This window comes from Drosophila teissieri, chromosome 3R (assembly GCF_016746235.2).
Source record: "Drosophila teissieri strain GT53w chromosome 3R, Prin_Dtei_1.1, whole genome shotgun sequence".
NCBI classification, from domain to species: domain Eukaryota; kingdom Metazoa; phylum Arthropoda; class Insecta; order Diptera; family Drosophilidae; genus Drosophila; species Drosophila teissieri.
Window position 1 is genome coordinate 10,355,624 of NC_053032.1, and position 16,711 is coordinate 10,372,334.

Sequence of the window (16,711 nt, forward strand, 5' to 3'; positions counted from 1 at the left end):
ATTTGCATTGATTAAAACTGAATTGAGTCGAATTGAGTGGAAGTTGTTTTTATTATCCTTTAGAGCGCACGTACGTTCTGCGTTGAATTGATTTAATTGGAGTAGTTGCCTGTTTGGTTGGGGTCCAATTAAATTATAGTCTGTGGGGCTTAAAGTTTCCTAGTCCATTTGATTTTAAGTGAGTAAGTTTCATAGTTGATAACAGCTTATATTGTATTCACGAGATGTGGCTACTCCTAGGTACACGTACACGTAAAACTTATCCAAAAGTTTTTGATATATAAAATGCATATCTCCTCTGCTATATAATTCATATCTTCCATATATTCAAGCAGCTATATCTATGCTCCAGTTCCCGCTGAGAATCCCACAGGGGATCTACCTTCATTGCTGTGCAATTAACAAGTGCAATTGCTGGCATCATTCCGAATTGATATGATCTTACGGTATATTAAACAATTGAGCTCTCCAGTTGCATTCCCTATTGTCCTGCTTCTCCAAATTCCATTCATTTCCATTCTTAATCGTTTCATTTTCTGTTTCCCAGGTTTTCCGCTCATCAATTCTGACATCGCTGGACTTTTAATGTAAACTTATTCCACTTTCGTGTGTGTATGCATGTATATATATGTTGTATTCAACATCTTTAAAACATCAATAAAAATCGGTTTGTTAACAACACTTTTATAAAAAAGAACGCAACTTTACGACGGTTGGGTTACACATATATATATATATCTATATATCCATATATAATTACGTAAGTATGTCTAGATATCTATATATTTTTGTATTCATAGATTGTGTGTCTATATATACATTTATATTAACAACACTTAACACACAGAAATGCTACATGAAGATGTTTGTGTTATTAGGATGCGGAATGTTCCAAAATTTAGTAGCTCCTTTTGTGTTGGGTTGATTTCTCGATTGATTTTTGCTTCACAAATTCAAAAAATTTCACATCACAGCCAATGGATACTGACGATGGGACGCATTTCCTCCATTCCACTCCACTCCACTCCACGTGCTCCTCTCCTGCTCTTCCTGCTCCTTCTGCTCCTCCTGATCCTTCTGTTTCCTCTGCTAATTTTTCAGCCGGGTGAAAGTGATGTTGATGATGATTTTGCGGATGCTGCAGATGCTGATGAGGTGGCAACGAAATTTTTGCTGGCGGCCCCAGCAAGCTAACAATTTTGAGGGGGCCTCTGTTATCCATCTGGGAAGTTGCCAGGTCCCAGCTGGAGCATGTCTCATTTGGGCTCCTCGATGGTCTGGCCGACCACTATGATGATCACGATGAAGACGGCTAGCAGGACGAGGATGCAGCAGATGGCCACGGCCACCATGGCGCTGTTACTCATGCGGGACTCTTTTTTGCTTCCTAGTGCCTCACTTTTGAATTGGCTTCGATGTGTGCTCTATCTGTATTTGTTTGGGAGAGAAGGTGAGGTGGGAATTGGCAAATTTGCATATGTGCCACTGCGATTGAGATTGAGATTGCCTGGCTGTGCACAGTAGAGATTATCGGTCGATCCACTGGGCCATCACTTGTCATAAATCCCCACCCCCTACACCCACTACGAATGGCACTGACAAATGCCATAACCACCACCTATCTGCTATCGCCAACCACCCACAGATACAAATTGCCTGCCATAAATTGCGAGGGCTGCCTATCAGCCGCTCGACTGTGCATGAAATGCCCGACAGCCTGTGGACAGCCCAAAACTTGTCGCCAGCAGTGCGTATGTGTGATATCCCTCCCCATGCCCTTGTCCATGCCCATGCCCATGCCCACTCACACCACCCGGCTCCCTCACGCACTTCATCAAGAGTGACTCGAGTGGGGATTCGGCCAAAAATCACAACCCATAAGGGCGAGCCGAGCTGTCCCAGAGAGACCGAGTCCTTTGTCTGCCACTGACACATGATTAATGCTGTCCTGTCCGGCCGGAGAGAGTGGGTCCTTGCACTTTCCTCCACCCGAATGCAATTTCAAGTGTCTATTATCCTGTCTAATAGCTGCTCAGCTGCTCAGCTGCTGAGCTGCACTGCTCATCTGCCGCCAGCCCGACAATAATTGCCAGTGCATTATGAGTCCTGGCATGGCAGCTCGGGCTTACGACACGTATACTTAATTATCGCTGCTGTGCGCCACTCCGAAGGGGGGCAAAAATTCAATTACAACGAAACAAAACTTGACAAGCCATCCATTCGATACATTGAAAAGCGAAAATAAAACATAAAAATAATATCGAGTTGATTGCGAGAAGGTTCCGCGGCTCTAGCAAAACGTTGAATGCTCTTTTAAAAAGGTCAATTTATACATGCTGCACGATTATTTATTTTTTTATATATTTATTTGCGCCAATGGATAGATTGATCCTTATCTGACTACTAACAAATATACATTACGCTTATATCCTACATGAAAAATTCCAACTAAGCGATTACATCTGATTAACGTATCGAAGGAAAATCAGTACGAATATTTTATTATTAAGTATCCCAAATCATATTTTGTTTAAGCGTACCATGCATTCAAGATATCGGCCATCGTTCGAAGGGTATAAAGTCATCAAATAAATGTTCACTTTATCGCCGTTTCTTTTTGCTAAAGTGAAAATGGCTGACACCATTGAATGGGCGCCGACATTGCTGGCCAAAACAGGAACCAAAACTTGGAACCTTTGATAAGTTTTTGCAGTGCCAAATGGTGAGCTGCATGGAATAAAAAACAAGGGAGAACCCGATAGTCGTGTTCCCCGACTATCAGATACCCGTTACTCAGCTAGTGGAAGTGCGAACGAAAAACCACAGAACAGAACGAACAGGATTGGGAAAAAAGTAAAATACATAATTAAAAAATTTAACAAAAATTCAAAAGAGTGTGGAGACAATTTACATCTCTGGAATCTGCATGCTTCATCTAAACTTTCTAGCTTTTGTAGTTTCTGAAATCTCGACGGACAAACGGACATGGCCAGATCGGCTTGGCTATTGATCCTTATTAAGAATATATATACTTTCTATGGTTGGAAACGCTTTTGTCAACGTGTTACCTACTTTTCAACGAATCTAGTAGACCCTTTTACTCCACGAGAAACGGGTATAATATTGCCCGACCCAGTTCTCGCCCAAATGGCCACAGCTGCTGTCCGTCGTTATCAATGGCAACTCGAATTGAATTTTCAGAGGGCCAAAAGGACAACAAATTCGCCGAGCTTAAGGTTGTAGGAAAGTGTTTTGAGGTCCTGTTTTCGTAAAGAACCTTTTAATTAAGCAGCTCACGCCAATAATTTGCCATTCTTGGCATCAGCAGCAGGTCCTGTCAATGTCTGTGGCAGTTGCCATTTCTCCATTTGATTCGCCGCACTTAGTGGCTGCCCGCTGTGCAAATTCGAGTATAAAAGGCTTGGCCATTTAAATATTTATTTTTATTTATTTGGGCCCATTTGTCCCGGCTCTGAGTGCGTTTAAAAAAGCTATAAGTAAGCCTGGAACTAACTGACTTTTTGGCCTTTCTTACGGCTGGTTTTCGTGACTCAATTGGTCTTTGTTTGCCGTCCCTTTGAATTGGTCAATTAATATTAATGAAATGAAATGCTCATCCTCCGCTCTCCTTTCCCTTAAAACCCACTTTACCTGCATAAATTATGCTCTTCTGTCTGCTTTACCTCCGCATACACACACGTACCTGTAATTTGGCCCAAAAAGCAATTCACAAAAACTTAAAATTTCCCACGCCAGTTTGCCAGCAGGCGAATTATGTTGTAATAAGTCAATCTATCAGTTTATTTTTAGCTTACACATGTAAGCCGCAGGCCATCAATAAAATCATATTTGCCGAGCGGCAGGCGTTAAATTAAATGAAATGCAGCCATCGCCCAGGCAACGAGTCGTATACGCAACGTGCCCAAGTACTTGACTGAATTGCCAGCGTTTGTGTTTTATGACTGACGGTAAAAGGCCGAAATGATATTTATTTTATATCTGCTTATTGTCGGTTTTCTGTGGAATATTTCTGAGTTCTCGTGGGCAGGGATGTCGGGTCGGAATCACTTGAAAAGACTTACTACACATTGCACTGACACATATTGTCGGTCCGTCAGGCTTCTTTGTCTATGAGTCTTAATTAAATTAGCGCCAGAAGGCGACGAGCCACAAACACAGATAAACGCAGAAGGCCAAGATGACAGGATACCAGCCCCTCATAACAAAGGAAACGCCAAGGAAAGGCGCTTGTCACTGCCACACTCTATACGAGTATGTGTGTTTGTGCTGTGAAATAAAATAAATTTTTGCAATTTCGTAAGTTTTATGCGCACATTTGCAAAATTTGTTTATGCTGGCGAACTGCGAACTGCGACCGGCAAGAGGACCGAACGGGTGGCTGAGGGTGAGAGGTCATAGAACAAATGGGCCATGTCGTGGCCACCAAAGGGGTGGCATGCGTGGGGAAAACAGGGAAAACGGGGAAAAGGGGCAGAAGGGTGGCGCCCTGGAGTGCGTAGGCACTGCCAGTGACGTTGGCAACATTTCTGCGTGCCGTCGTGTGCGCTGGCACATAAATTCAATTTGTTTCACCAGCGAATCGTTTGAAGGGTTAACGCTGGCCTAACTTTCCAGGCCCGGGCAGAAAAAAGAAAAAAATTATGGAAAATTGCACGGGCTTGGCGAACTGAGAGGGGAGCAAAACGTTTATGAAATTGCATGCAGAATTAAAGCCGCCAGGCGAATGCCGAGCGAGTCTGAGCAAATTTATCCTTTGTCAAGTTCAACTGCACGCCGCGACCTTGGCAGATGCGACTCAAGGAGTCCTCTCCGCCGAGTGCCGTGTGTTTGTGCCTGTGCCTGGGATTGTGACTGTGTGCTCCCGATTGCGACTGTCTTTGTGGCCCTGCAAAAGTGTGTGTGTGTGTGTGGCAGGACAATAGCCGCATAAATGCTCGAGCACTGCTTTAAGCCTGTCGCCGTGTTGTTGCGCTGTCTTGCCATGTCACAAGTCGAAAGTGCATTAAAATAATTGCACTTGTTTAGGCGGCACTTGGCAACTACCAGTGCACGTCTCTGATTTAAGAGCAGCCACCAATACAAAGTCAGGTGCAACTCCGGCCATTTTGAGGCAGTGCAAAATGTAGAACAGGGAAAACCCTGTCATCTGTTCATTAAACAAATTATTTTAATGAGTGGTAACGAGCCGGAAATGCAATTACATAGATAGATGAGGGGTACGATTTCTGCATTCATGTTACATGAATTTATTTTATTGTGTGAAAAGGCATTTGTTCGAATTTTAATACCCTTAGTATGATATTAATAGTCAGCTATTTATTCAAGTTGACTTTACTGGTGTCATGTTTTATTTAAGCAGATAAGCAGACTAAATAGAAAAAATAGACGGGTGTAAATGAAATATGATATAAACACCATATATAACTTTGCCTTAAAAGGATTTCCTTATTACCAACGAAGCTCTATACTATTTCGATTGAATTGATCACGAGTTAATGCAATAGTTAAATATTTATCAGGAATCAGCTAGCCTGACGTATATTTGAAATGTGGTCCTGTGGTTTCTCTCAGTGCACATGTGAGGCTCACGTTTCCGCCTTCAACTGCACTTAAACTTGATTTCTGTGTATCCTTTGTCTTAGTTCCTTGGACAAGCGTCTGGGCCTCATTGTATCCCACATGAATGGGGCTTATACTCGTATGCAGGCATGTGTGTGGGAGTGTGTGTGTGCGTGTGTGTGTGCCAGTAAGAGTGTGTGGGTATAGCCTCGACACAGTAGCTGGTGGGTGGCGGCCTTCTTCTGGTGCTGTGGCCCGCTTCCTGACCCAGCTTGTTGCATGTTTCACGTTGGCTTTTATGAGGAAGATTTTTAAAGCTTACACAAAGATGCTGGACTCTCGTTTGTCTCTCGTTTTATATGCATTCACGTATCACAAAAGAGATATTTTAATATGCCAAGGAAAACGCGACAAAGATTAATGAAATTCCCGCCTTAAAGCCACATCTTTCTAGCTAAATGAATTCATTTTCCTCAGATGCGGAAACAATGCGAATTTGTAAGCAGCACATCGCTGGCATATTTCGCGTTTACCAACCAGAAGGTAAGATTCCCGGAAATATTGAAAATTCAAATTGGCTAATCAGCCATAAAGCCTAAGGCCCAAGGCCCAATGCTCCTAATATGCCATTTCCATTAGAAATGGGAAATAAGGTATTTGGCGAACAGTGCTGACTCGGGCTATTTGAATTGGCTTCCTGTCGCCGCTTATTTCGTTGTGGCAGCCTCTGTTTATTTATAATTCGATGGGAAATGTGTTTGGTCAAAGAAGTTCATTTCGATGGCGCCACCTCATAGCATTTTACGACCATTCGCGGTTTGTTTATCTTTCTGTGTTTAGGCTTAATTACCGTGCCATTTCATTCATATTTAATGTGTCGGAAAGTTCTGCCCGCCCGCACAGAAACTTAATCGAATCGGTCTGTGAGTGCTCGGTTAATGATTTTTATTGAAATCGGCATAGTTTTCACTCGACTACCCCACGGTCCATAAATTCATAATGCGAAGGGGGAAACTTTAGCTGGCTATTTGCGCCGTTCAGATAGATTAGAAGATTGATAGACTGGCTGTACCTAAGTGAGAATGACTTCAACTTTGGGAACTACTCGTAATTGATTGGCTCAGCCAGTTTCTATTAGCTTTTTCCCATCTCCTGGCGGGAGATGCCAGCTAGAAGGTTGCGAGTATTGTTTGATCGCATGCCGAATAATTTATGGCTCTTTTTCGCCGGTTAATAAGGTCTTAAAGCTCGTAAACCTTGTGCAAACTTGATTCCAGAGGTGGCACATCAAAAGACGGTCCCTTTTTAATCAGCAAACTCATTAGCATCGTCCGCTAACTAAATACAAATTAAAGGAACAGCATCCACAGCTGGCAAAGCCTCTTGCTTTCCCCTTTTCCACGCTTTTCCGACTGCTCCTGCTGGTTGCTAAAAAGTTTTCACTTCGCAGCCGTCAAGTTGATGTAATGAAAAAGTTGCAGCATTTTTCTAACAATATTTTCCCAGCTCATATCACATGACGTGGACACGCTGGCTACTTTCTACTGGCAAAAGCCAAAGCTGCTGCAGAAAGCCTTCAAAACAACCAGCACTCGGCACAGGGCGCTAATTAGTTTCGAGTCGGCGTTTTGAATGGGGAAATATTTTGAAAAAACATCGCTCATACGCAACGTTGGTCCGCACCCGCAGGCTATTATTATAATTTTGGCTGGGAACAGCAAACAGCAAACGGGAAAGCGGAAATAAAACTTATTTTTATTTCAAATGCTGGCGCAAACAGAAATAAATAAACACTTTCGCTGGGAGCTGGAGACCACGCCCAGCACTCATCGCCGTTTTGCACGTAGCTTTTCTCGTGAGCAGCCGGCGGGAAAATCGCTTGCAGTAGTGAAAATTGAACAAAGGAGCAAAGGAAAACCATATGAGCAACGGGTTAGCAGCCTGGAAGCGAATCCAGTGCAGCTCATTATAAAATAGCCAACGTAAAAACCCTATTTCCGTTTCGGGGGCGGGTCAAAGGTGCTCGCTCCGGTCCCGAAAATTCACTTTGAGATCCCAAACAGAAATTTTAACGATGCATATAAAAACCCGGCGACGGCAAATGAATAAATAATTTATGCGTGAGGGTCCTAAACACTCGAGTGGCTGGGTAACATTATTTGCAAAGTTACTCGGCTCTCCTCCTTTTCCACATTTCCCACCTTTTCCACCTTTTTCTTCACATTTTCCACACGTAGCAAATTTTATCTCTCTATTACCCGGTGGAAGTAGCCTGATTTAGTGGCAGTGCCTCAGCTGGCGAAAAAGAGTTGAGTTTTTCCAGCCTCCGCTGACTTTTCACAGGAGTCCCTTTGGGTTATGTTTGCTTATCACCTGGTTGGCTATCCAAACAAGGTGGGAAACGATTGCGGCCCTCTGTTTGCACATTTGGCACGTTTCAATTTCGCAGCGATTGCCGAACTGCATGCAAATTGCAAGTGGATCCCACTTTTTCTACGTTTACTGCTGCATATAGCAAAGAAACATGGAAAGCACTTTCAGTTGATGATACTCGTAGACAGTGTGGATACACATCGGAGTAAAATTGGGGAAATGCTTTTCGTGAGTAATTATTACTACAAATAAGATGCAATTTTGGGTAGGCAGGTCTGAGTAACTAATTGGCATGTTGAGAATGTGATGAAACCTCCATAGAAAACCGCTTATAATGAAACGTGAGCGGAATTTAAAAACGAAAGTAATTTACAAAATGTTTACAAATATATTATAATATTGGGAATTCGGTTAGAATAATTGGTTGTCGTTATTGGGGGGTTTATAATAAACGTGAACAAAAATAACAACCTTCCTAACGTTTAAATTAGAAGTATAAATCTCTTGAAAAGAATTGCATTCATTTGAAATAATATTTTACCTAAAAAAACAGAAAATGACTTCTGCAACTATACTGTGTAATTACAATTGTATGTCGCTGATAAATGCCGTTTTAGGATCGAACCAAAAGATATTCTAATCTATAAAGTACCAAATTGGAAGATGGGCAATGCGTTTAGCCATGCCCCAAATCAAAGCTGTCACTTGTCAGTGGCACGCGTTGCAGGAACGGAAATCGGAAAGTTCGCCCGGACTTGGACTGTGGCTCCAATTAAGCAGCTGGCGAACAGGTGAAACAGGTGAGACCCTGCAGAAGTTGTCATGACTGCCGTGGACAGATTTCCATCTCCATCGCCATCGCCATCGCCCCTTTTCTTCGGTCTTTTCCGCACTTATCATGTGTGTCTGTGTGTGGACTTATTGCTGCATTGCAAACAATACGAGGGCCATGTTGTAAATCCCCCAACAATTGCCTGCCTCCAGTTCGTTTTGTAACCTTTCGTTGCCCAGATTGCCCTCCTGTGTAAGGACGTTCCAAGGAAAGCACCCAGGGTTACCGATTAGGAATGTATGGCTATTGTGCATGTGAACTAATAACGCATTTGTATGTTTGCTTTGGAAAACGGCGAGTTCGCTTGAACATGAACTCATCCTAGGAACATTCGCTCAATGCAAATAATACCCTTTTCGCTTAAATGAGAATTTCTCGATGAATAGTATTGCCATGTGGCCCGATTCCGAGAATCAATTTACATGGCCATTCTCGTTTGGTCAAAGGAATAGGTGTCATAAACTGATGTTAAATGGAAGCGCAGCATTGTAAGTGTGGCAATAAATAATTTAATACGCAACACTAGTGGCTCTCATATTAGTTGTTATACAAGGAAATTCCAATAAATATCAATGATTAAGGTATTCTTATTTAAAATTGTTTGCCAGGCTGGTTTGTTCTCAAAAACATTTACATTTTAAATTGTTTACACGCAAAAAAGGTTTCAAATTTGCAGTCGATCATTGGACTAAATGTGTTAAATTGTAAGCGACCGTGATGCTTAAGTCTTTAATTCCACCAACTGAGTCTTGGAATTACCTCCCAAGCCTTTTTCCCCTATTGATCACCATAAATAGCCCACTCCACAATCTTATAAATGCCCGAATATCTCAATTGTGCACCACAGCCAAGGCAATTTCAAAAGAATATGTAATTCAGGTTCCATTTGAATATTTACGTCTCGCTGCCGGGGGCTTTCTCAATTGATTTGTAATTCACTTTTGTGTCGAACAATTCCGCGTTGAGCTCTCCGTTCCTTATCGCCGGGATTGGGATTGGATTGGCCGGATTTTGGACTTTGGATTTTGACACCGAAACGGAATGCTTAAGCAAACATTAAAATGCAAATGCAAAGGCCGAAGCAATAAGCAATAAGGACAGCGAAGGAAAGGACAGCGGACCCTAATCGGAGGTCCAAGGCGGGAAAAGTGCGCGCGTTGCTGGGAAAACTGATTCGAGGTCCTGTCGCACGATGCGATTAGTGACGCGTTGCGATGCGATGTAATGCCGCTTCAAAAGCTGGTGGCAAGCGGAATCCGGAGCTGGTTGAGTTGGCTGAGAAGCGAGTTGCGTGTGTGTGCCGCACGGCCGACAGAAATCGACTGACTACGCTCGGCTGCTGCCACGGCATTTAAGGCAGAGAGTGAAGTCGGAAAATGTGGGAAAACTCGGAGGAAAAGCGAGAGAGCACCCTGCGATGACATCAAGTGAAAGCTCTGCCATTTGAATCGAGAGGCGTTTGTTAGTCCACCGCCAATAGTACGGCTGTGAAATAAATCAAATTGAATTTATGATTTCGTTTTTGTGCACTTCTTGTTCCACTTCTTCCACAGGACTCCTTGGCACAGCTTCCTCGAGTGGATCCTTCAAGTTGTTTGCCCCCGGATTTCATTTCGCTGCGGCTCAATGAGCCGTCGATTCTGTTTGTTCGAGTGGCCGACGAGCGCTTTAATCGCCCATCCAAAGCCAAATCCGCCACTCGAGACAGCTGGCAGGTGGCAGATTCCAGGCTGCCAGGTGGCAGGCCATCAGGAGGGGCCAAAGCTGACAGGTGAGAATCTTGTTTAACCTCGGCTTCCGCTCATTATGCTCCTTTCGTTTGGCCGTTTGTGCGGATAATTGCCGCCTCCGCGCGGCTTCAGTTTAAATTGCCAACGAACTCGGCGCGCCTAATTTTCGATTTCATTTAATTTGGCGCAAATCTCATTAGGGCAAAAACGTCGCCCAAGATAAATGGGAGTGTGTTTTTTTCTTGCTGTACAAGGCATCCACGCCATCGAATCGCAGATACTTTGACCTGTGCTTGGGGCACTGGCGTCTTTGACTTTCCCTGCTCCGTCCGGCATGCCAAGTCAGCGATTTATTTGGGCCAAACAAAGGCGGGATAACCCAGCAAACATTCACTGGCCAACTGATAAGCGGCAGTCTCTGGTATCTGGTCTCTGGTAAAATGATAACACGGACGGCCTGGCAGCGCAGGCGCGAGCTTTTCCACAAGAGAGAGAGATAGAGAGAGAGTGGAAAAGCCAGAGAGCTCTGCCAACTGATAAGAAAGCAGACTGCTGTTGCCTTTGCATCTGCGGCTTCAATTGTCTTTAATCGCTGCTCAAATGTCGATGATGTGCTGGGAAGTGTCCTGGGGGATGGGGTGGAAAATTGGAGAGCGGTTACCCCGGGGGGGCCTTTAACGAATTGTCATTGATTTCTTTTGAAATGGCACCGCTTTTGTTTGCCTTCGCTTCTGCCACATTAGGCAGCTGAGCAGGGGATTCTCCTCCTAACTCTGATTACTGCAGCTCTGGTTATCGGGCAATGATCACAGATTGAATTTGCTCCGGCGGCAGCTTGTCTTAAATAATTATGAGCGCGTTTAATTAATAAGTTTGCTAAAGCAGCCACAAAGGCCTCAAAAAGGGTCTTCTAGAATATGCCGTTTATGCTGTTATTGTTTTTGCGGCTGGGAAGCAATTAAGAGCGCCCAGCGCATTGTCTTCTCGGCCTCAACCTCGTCTGACCCCAACTTCGTTATATTTTGCCTTTGTGCGTGCTCTGAAAAATGACCAGCCTGCAGTGTGGAAAAAATTTATAAAACTGTCACACAAAGAGTTTGAAAAAACGAAATGGAAAAGAGGAAAACTCGGATCCGGAGGGGCGGGGACGGGGTGCAGGAGCGGATTGCTTCCTTCCTGCCGGGGACGCTCACTTTTGCCGGTCATTAAATTCTTTTCCATTGCCTTTGGCAGTCGATACATATTTGGCTGCGTACATAAATAATGAGCTCAGTTGTTGTTTGGCCAGATTTGCAAATGTTCATCGACAGTTTCAATTATTTATTTACCAACCGAGCCGACTACAGTAAGCACTCAGTGGGGTCTTTAAAACTGGCAGGCTAAAAGCGAGCTAGTGGACACTCGAGACTTGGCGATTAGGAAAATAGGAAACGTAGGAAAATTGTTTTACATGAGTTGGTTGAGAGTTACATATTTTTTAGCAGAGCGAACCATTAAAGTTTGATGTTGTTAAAGTGATACTGCATTTAGTACTATAAGCCCAGAATTGATAAAATACACAAAGTCAAACCGCTTATTTATTACTATAATAACATTTTAATGAGTACTTACCTGCATAGAATAAAGGCAGCAGATTGAAGATGATGACCAGCGGAAATATAGAGCGTGCAAACTTTTGCATATCCGTAAGGAGGCCGACAGCAGCGCAGTCCTTTGTGGCGGCGCCGTGTTGAAAGAGCTTTCGTTGTTGTTTCGTAGAGTCCTGACTGACTTTGGAAGATAGGCGTGATAGGCAAGTGCTCGTGGCGCGGCGATCCTGCTCCGAAGTCCCTGTAGAAGCGACCAAAGAGGCAGCAGGATCAGCCAGGTCCTGCTGTCGCTGCACGACAGGAACAACAGCAACATCGCAGCCTGCAGCACCGTCGGCCAAAGGATCTCGCATCCTGTGCTGGGTGTCTCTATCGCTGGCCGAGTTCTCATCTGTGGTCCAGGACTGCCGACATTCGCTGGCTGGTACATCATCTGTTGCTGCTGCAGTTGCTGTTGCAGTTGCAGTTGCTCCTGTTGCTGATGTCGCTGCTGTCGCAAGTGTGGACTGGCATAATGTTGCTGTGGCTGTTGCTGTTGCTCTTGCTGCTGCTGCTGCCTCTGATTCGCTTTGTGTTTGTGTGTGGCACAGAAACGTATCGTCTTGAAATTGCTTCCGTTTGATGCAGTTGCAGTTGTTCGTGTGCTGCTGTTGTTGTAAAGGTTGTCGTGTTGTTGTTGAAGAAGTTGTTGTTGGTGTGTTATAGAAATGTCGTATCTGTGCTGAGGCCATGTTGTGCCCTGGAATGAGATATAAAACGACAACAAAGCCATTAAATCGATGTTAAAAACCAATAAGTACAGTGTGCATTGTAAATAGACAATTCAAGCTGACCGCCATTTAGTTTTGATAATCCAATCGCTTTGATTATCGATCCCAAAGACGCTGTTGCAGGGATTACACGCCGAAGGGTTGCGGACAGCATCACAAAGCATTTGGGTTCTTGTTCTTGTTCTTTTAATCAATTTCCACTGGCACGCCCATTCGGTTAACGCCGACGGGCAATCCTTTTGCTGTTTTTTACAATCAGCCAAATCCCCGACTCTCTTTTTTAAATGGGTTCTGACTGAGGGTTAATGTTTGTTTTTCAGCGTTTTGTGTGCTTCATTTACAAAGGAAGTGAGCTGAAGCTGACCAAATTTAACTTGTAATTTAAATTTATTTTCTCAAAAACTACTGTTTAGTTTATGCTAAAAAATAACATGGTACTATGTTTTTTGGTATTGTTTTTTGTTCCTTGCTCCTTTTTCTACAACAGAAATGAGCTCAAGTTGGCCAAATATAAAAAATATTTATAAAAAATACTTGTTTATTTGCTTTAATGCACTTTTAGGACTAGGATCTGTATAGAATGGCAACATTTATAGCACCGTGCTTTCGCTCTACATCCTCGTGTAAAAACTGCAAGGGATTGCAAGTTTACACCGTAAAAGCTTTTAGTTCTGAAACTGTAAACTGTTGGTTACATCTACGTAAACGTAATATCAATATAACTGTAAGCTACGAGCTTTCGCTGTTATCGAACTGTTAAAAGGAAAAGCTTACACAGACATATGTACATACAGAAGCGATGACTCTCATAACAAGGAAGTGATAAGAAATTGACCAAAGTTAGCCTTTCCTTATATATGTACGAGTATTGTATGCTTGGGACGAAATAGAGTGTAACTTCCATGGCGTCTGCATCCTCAAATCCCCACCTAACTACGCCGCTGTGTCGCATACACATTCCTCATTTGCAAGCCATAAAAATATGCGAAATAATCATAAATAACCTACAAGTACACTGGAGATAAGCCCTTGGCAATGCCACGCCCATTGGGTCAGGCCAGGCATTTATCAAATTTCCGCCACTCGAAATGTTTTTGGCCGCAATAACAGACGCCGAAACAAGTTTGCCAACCATCAACCCCCGACTACTTTTATCCTTGTTGTGGCTGGATGGTGGCTGCTCCTGTTGTTTTAGTGATTACAGACGTTGATAATAAAGTAAAAATTGCAACAATGAACGCATAGACATCAGGTCTATGTTCTTACTACTCGGCCAGATCCAACAACCATCTAACATCTAACAGCAACGCCCACACGTAGCACGGAGCCATAAAGTGCTCGTAATCAACGTGAAACTGCGATGCACGCACACACGTCTATTGCTGAATGGGTGTTGGCGAGCTTGTGCACTGAGAAAAATACTAGATAGCTACAGATGTATATATAAATATTTAAAGCATGATTTAAATCCTCATTTCCCTACGAATGAATGCTACAACGTTGTTTAGATGTTTAGTTCTGGAAACATTAACTTTACTATTTATAATTCGGTCTACTTTAGCAAATTCTAACGTTTTCGAAAACTTTGTTACGCCGAGTTTAAAGGTGCATATGTAATAAATACTACATGAGATGAGAAAAAAGTTTTAGTTGTCCCCTTTAAAATATTAATTGTTAGTGAAAAGTCAGGAGAGATTATTTTTGAATTAAAAATTTAAATGCACCTCTAAAATTTTTCTCAATGTTCGTCTTTCGGCCACCGGTCCTCTGCTGGCCGGTGGTCGGTGGCTTTCCCATTTTGCTAACGAAAATTGTCTGCAATGTTGCACTAATGTCATCAGGGCGTATGCGTAACTAGGTGAATGTTCAGTGCGGAGTGTTGGAGTTTTTCCGAATGGGGAAAGCGGGCGTTGAAGGCAGGGCAGGGTTGTGTGGCTGAGTGGTGTTTTCTGTTACGTTCCAGCTGTATCCATTAATTCCGGGCAGCTGGCAGGATGGCAAGGATGTGAGCTCATGTGTGTATCCTGCTGAATAATTAAGGAGGCAGAATGGCCAGGATGACTCGGCTGCGAACTACGGACTACGGACCACGGACTGCGACTTGCGAACTGTCAACGCTGCGAGTGCAGGCACATGTGGCATGCCGCATAATTGGAAATTATTCGCTGCACTCGGCCGCACTGTAAAATGCTAATTGCAGTCAAAAGTAATAGCCACTGTGGCCGTTGTAACGATGCAAATAAATTGCAATTTGTTGCCGCTAATGTTTATTCAAATGTTCGTCGTGTTTTAAACACACACTCGAACACACACACACACCAATCAACACCTGCGGCTGACCTGTTTGTGTTTCTCTCGCAATTAGTCAGTTTGTTTGGCATCATCGCAGGGCCATGGAACTGCGACTATACCTTTTGACCCGTATCTGTGGCCCGGCTAATTGTGCACTTGGCCAGCGGTTTAATGAGTGCTGCTCGCCGTTCAAAGGCAGCGAACGCGAAAATAATATGGCCGGCAAAATTAAAAGCCAGCCAGAGCCAATTAGAAGAGACTAAAGCGCAGGAACCACTTCAAAAAGCATAAAAAATGGAGAAAACGCAGCAAATAAAAGGACGACCACAGCGCAACTGACTTTGTGCTTCATGCTGATGCGCTGTCAGAAGGAATCACCTTAACAACTAAAAATTGTAAATTAAAAACACTATTGTATTAGGATATTAATGAAGCTGAGCTCCTTAGACTTGCAAATTTAATTCTCTTCCTATTTATATAGTTTGTTGCACAACTCGGCTCTGCGAGACTTACAAACTGGGGCTGCATCAGAGTATATACGTAATGCCTTCTCCCACCAACACAGTCCAGACCTCTAAGCGCGCCAAACACTCCAAAATAGTTATTAAACCCTCGCCAAGAGCACTGCAAGCCCAGCAAATGGATGGTGGCTGAAACAAATGGCGCTCGAAGCAGCACAAAAAGTTGCCATCCGCAGCAGCAGCGCATCGTCGTCGTCATCAGCGCATCATGAAAAGCAGCAGAAAAGCAAAAAAGCAAAAAAAACAGGAGAGAACGCTATAGTCGAGCTCCCCGACTATCTGATACCCGTTACTCAACTATTGGAAGTGCGCAGGAGAGTCTTCAACACTGACAGTTTTTGGAGGTTTGTGGGCGTTAGAGTGGACGGGGCAACATAATTCAACAAACTTGCGCTGCGTCTATGTCTCTGGAGTCTGTATGCTTAATCTCAACTTTCTAGCTTTTGTAGTTCCTGAGATCTCAGCGTTCATACGGACGGACAGACAGACTCACAGACGGACATGGTCATATCGACTCGGCTAATGATCCTGATCAAGAATATATATACTTTATGTGGTCGGAAATGCTTCCTTCTGCCTGTTACATACTTTTCAACGAATCTAGTATACCCCTTTACTCTACAAGTAACGGGTATAAAAACAAAAAAGCAGCAATGGCCGCATTCTACACTTCAACGCCGCGAGTTGGTGGCATAAATTTAGCCATCCTGTGGATCTGTGGATCTGGGTATCTGCAGCTTTGCGCAAAATTCTCAGATAGAGATGCGTTTATGTACTCCGCAATGGGGCATTTACGTTTCAGATGTCCCGATGCTGCAAGTGTGTGCGTGATGTGTAAAGGAGATGCAACAATATGCATTCACTTGGTTGATTAGTATGCTGTTTGATTTAAAGCTTTAAGGTCGCTTGTGTGTGGCAAATATCACACAAAGGCGGTCACGCGTTTCTTGCATGCATCTATCTCTCTGGGAAAAATGAAATGCAGGCGTGCCTTTGCCTTTAGTTGCTAGCCAGCCGCGCGTTG

General features: G+C 43.5%; 2 protein-coding genes across 10 annotated transcripts in view; both read right to left on the minus strand.

The window, feature by feature from the left end:
- LOC122622511 (cubilin) overlaps positions 1-16,711 on the minus strand; it is a 50,363-nt gene that overhangs the window by 18,342 nt on the left and 15,310 nt on the right. For all 9 annotated transcript variants that reach the window (XR_006326301.1, XR_006326302.1, XR_006326303.1 and 6 more), the window contains one exon: positions 12,127-12,843. Coding sequence is in view for 6 of the 9 variants with exons in the window: in XM_043800991.1 (XP_043656926.1) it covers positions 12,127-12,835 (709 nt within the window). In the remaining 3 variants the exon portion in view is untranslated. The remainder of the gene's footprint in view (positions 1-12,126; positions 12,844-16,711) is intronic.
- Positions 811-9,983, minus strand: LOC122622516. Its single transcript, XM_043801001.1, has 2 exons — positions 9,684-9,983; positions 811-1,428 (listed from the first exon to the last, which is right to left on the minus strand). The coding sequence occupies exon 2, from the start codon at positions 1,365-1,367 to the stop codon at positions 1,257-1,259; it is 111 nt and encodes a 36-aa protein (XP_043656936.1). The 5' UTR covers positions 1,368-1,428; positions 9,684-9,983; the 3' UTR covers positions 811-1,256.

Bases quoted from the DNA above. Each gene is read 5' to 3' on its own strand.
- LOC122622516 (XM_043801001.1), bottom strand. From the start codon at position 1,367: ATGAGTAACAGCGCCATGGTGGCCGTGGCCATCTGCTGCATCCTCGTC.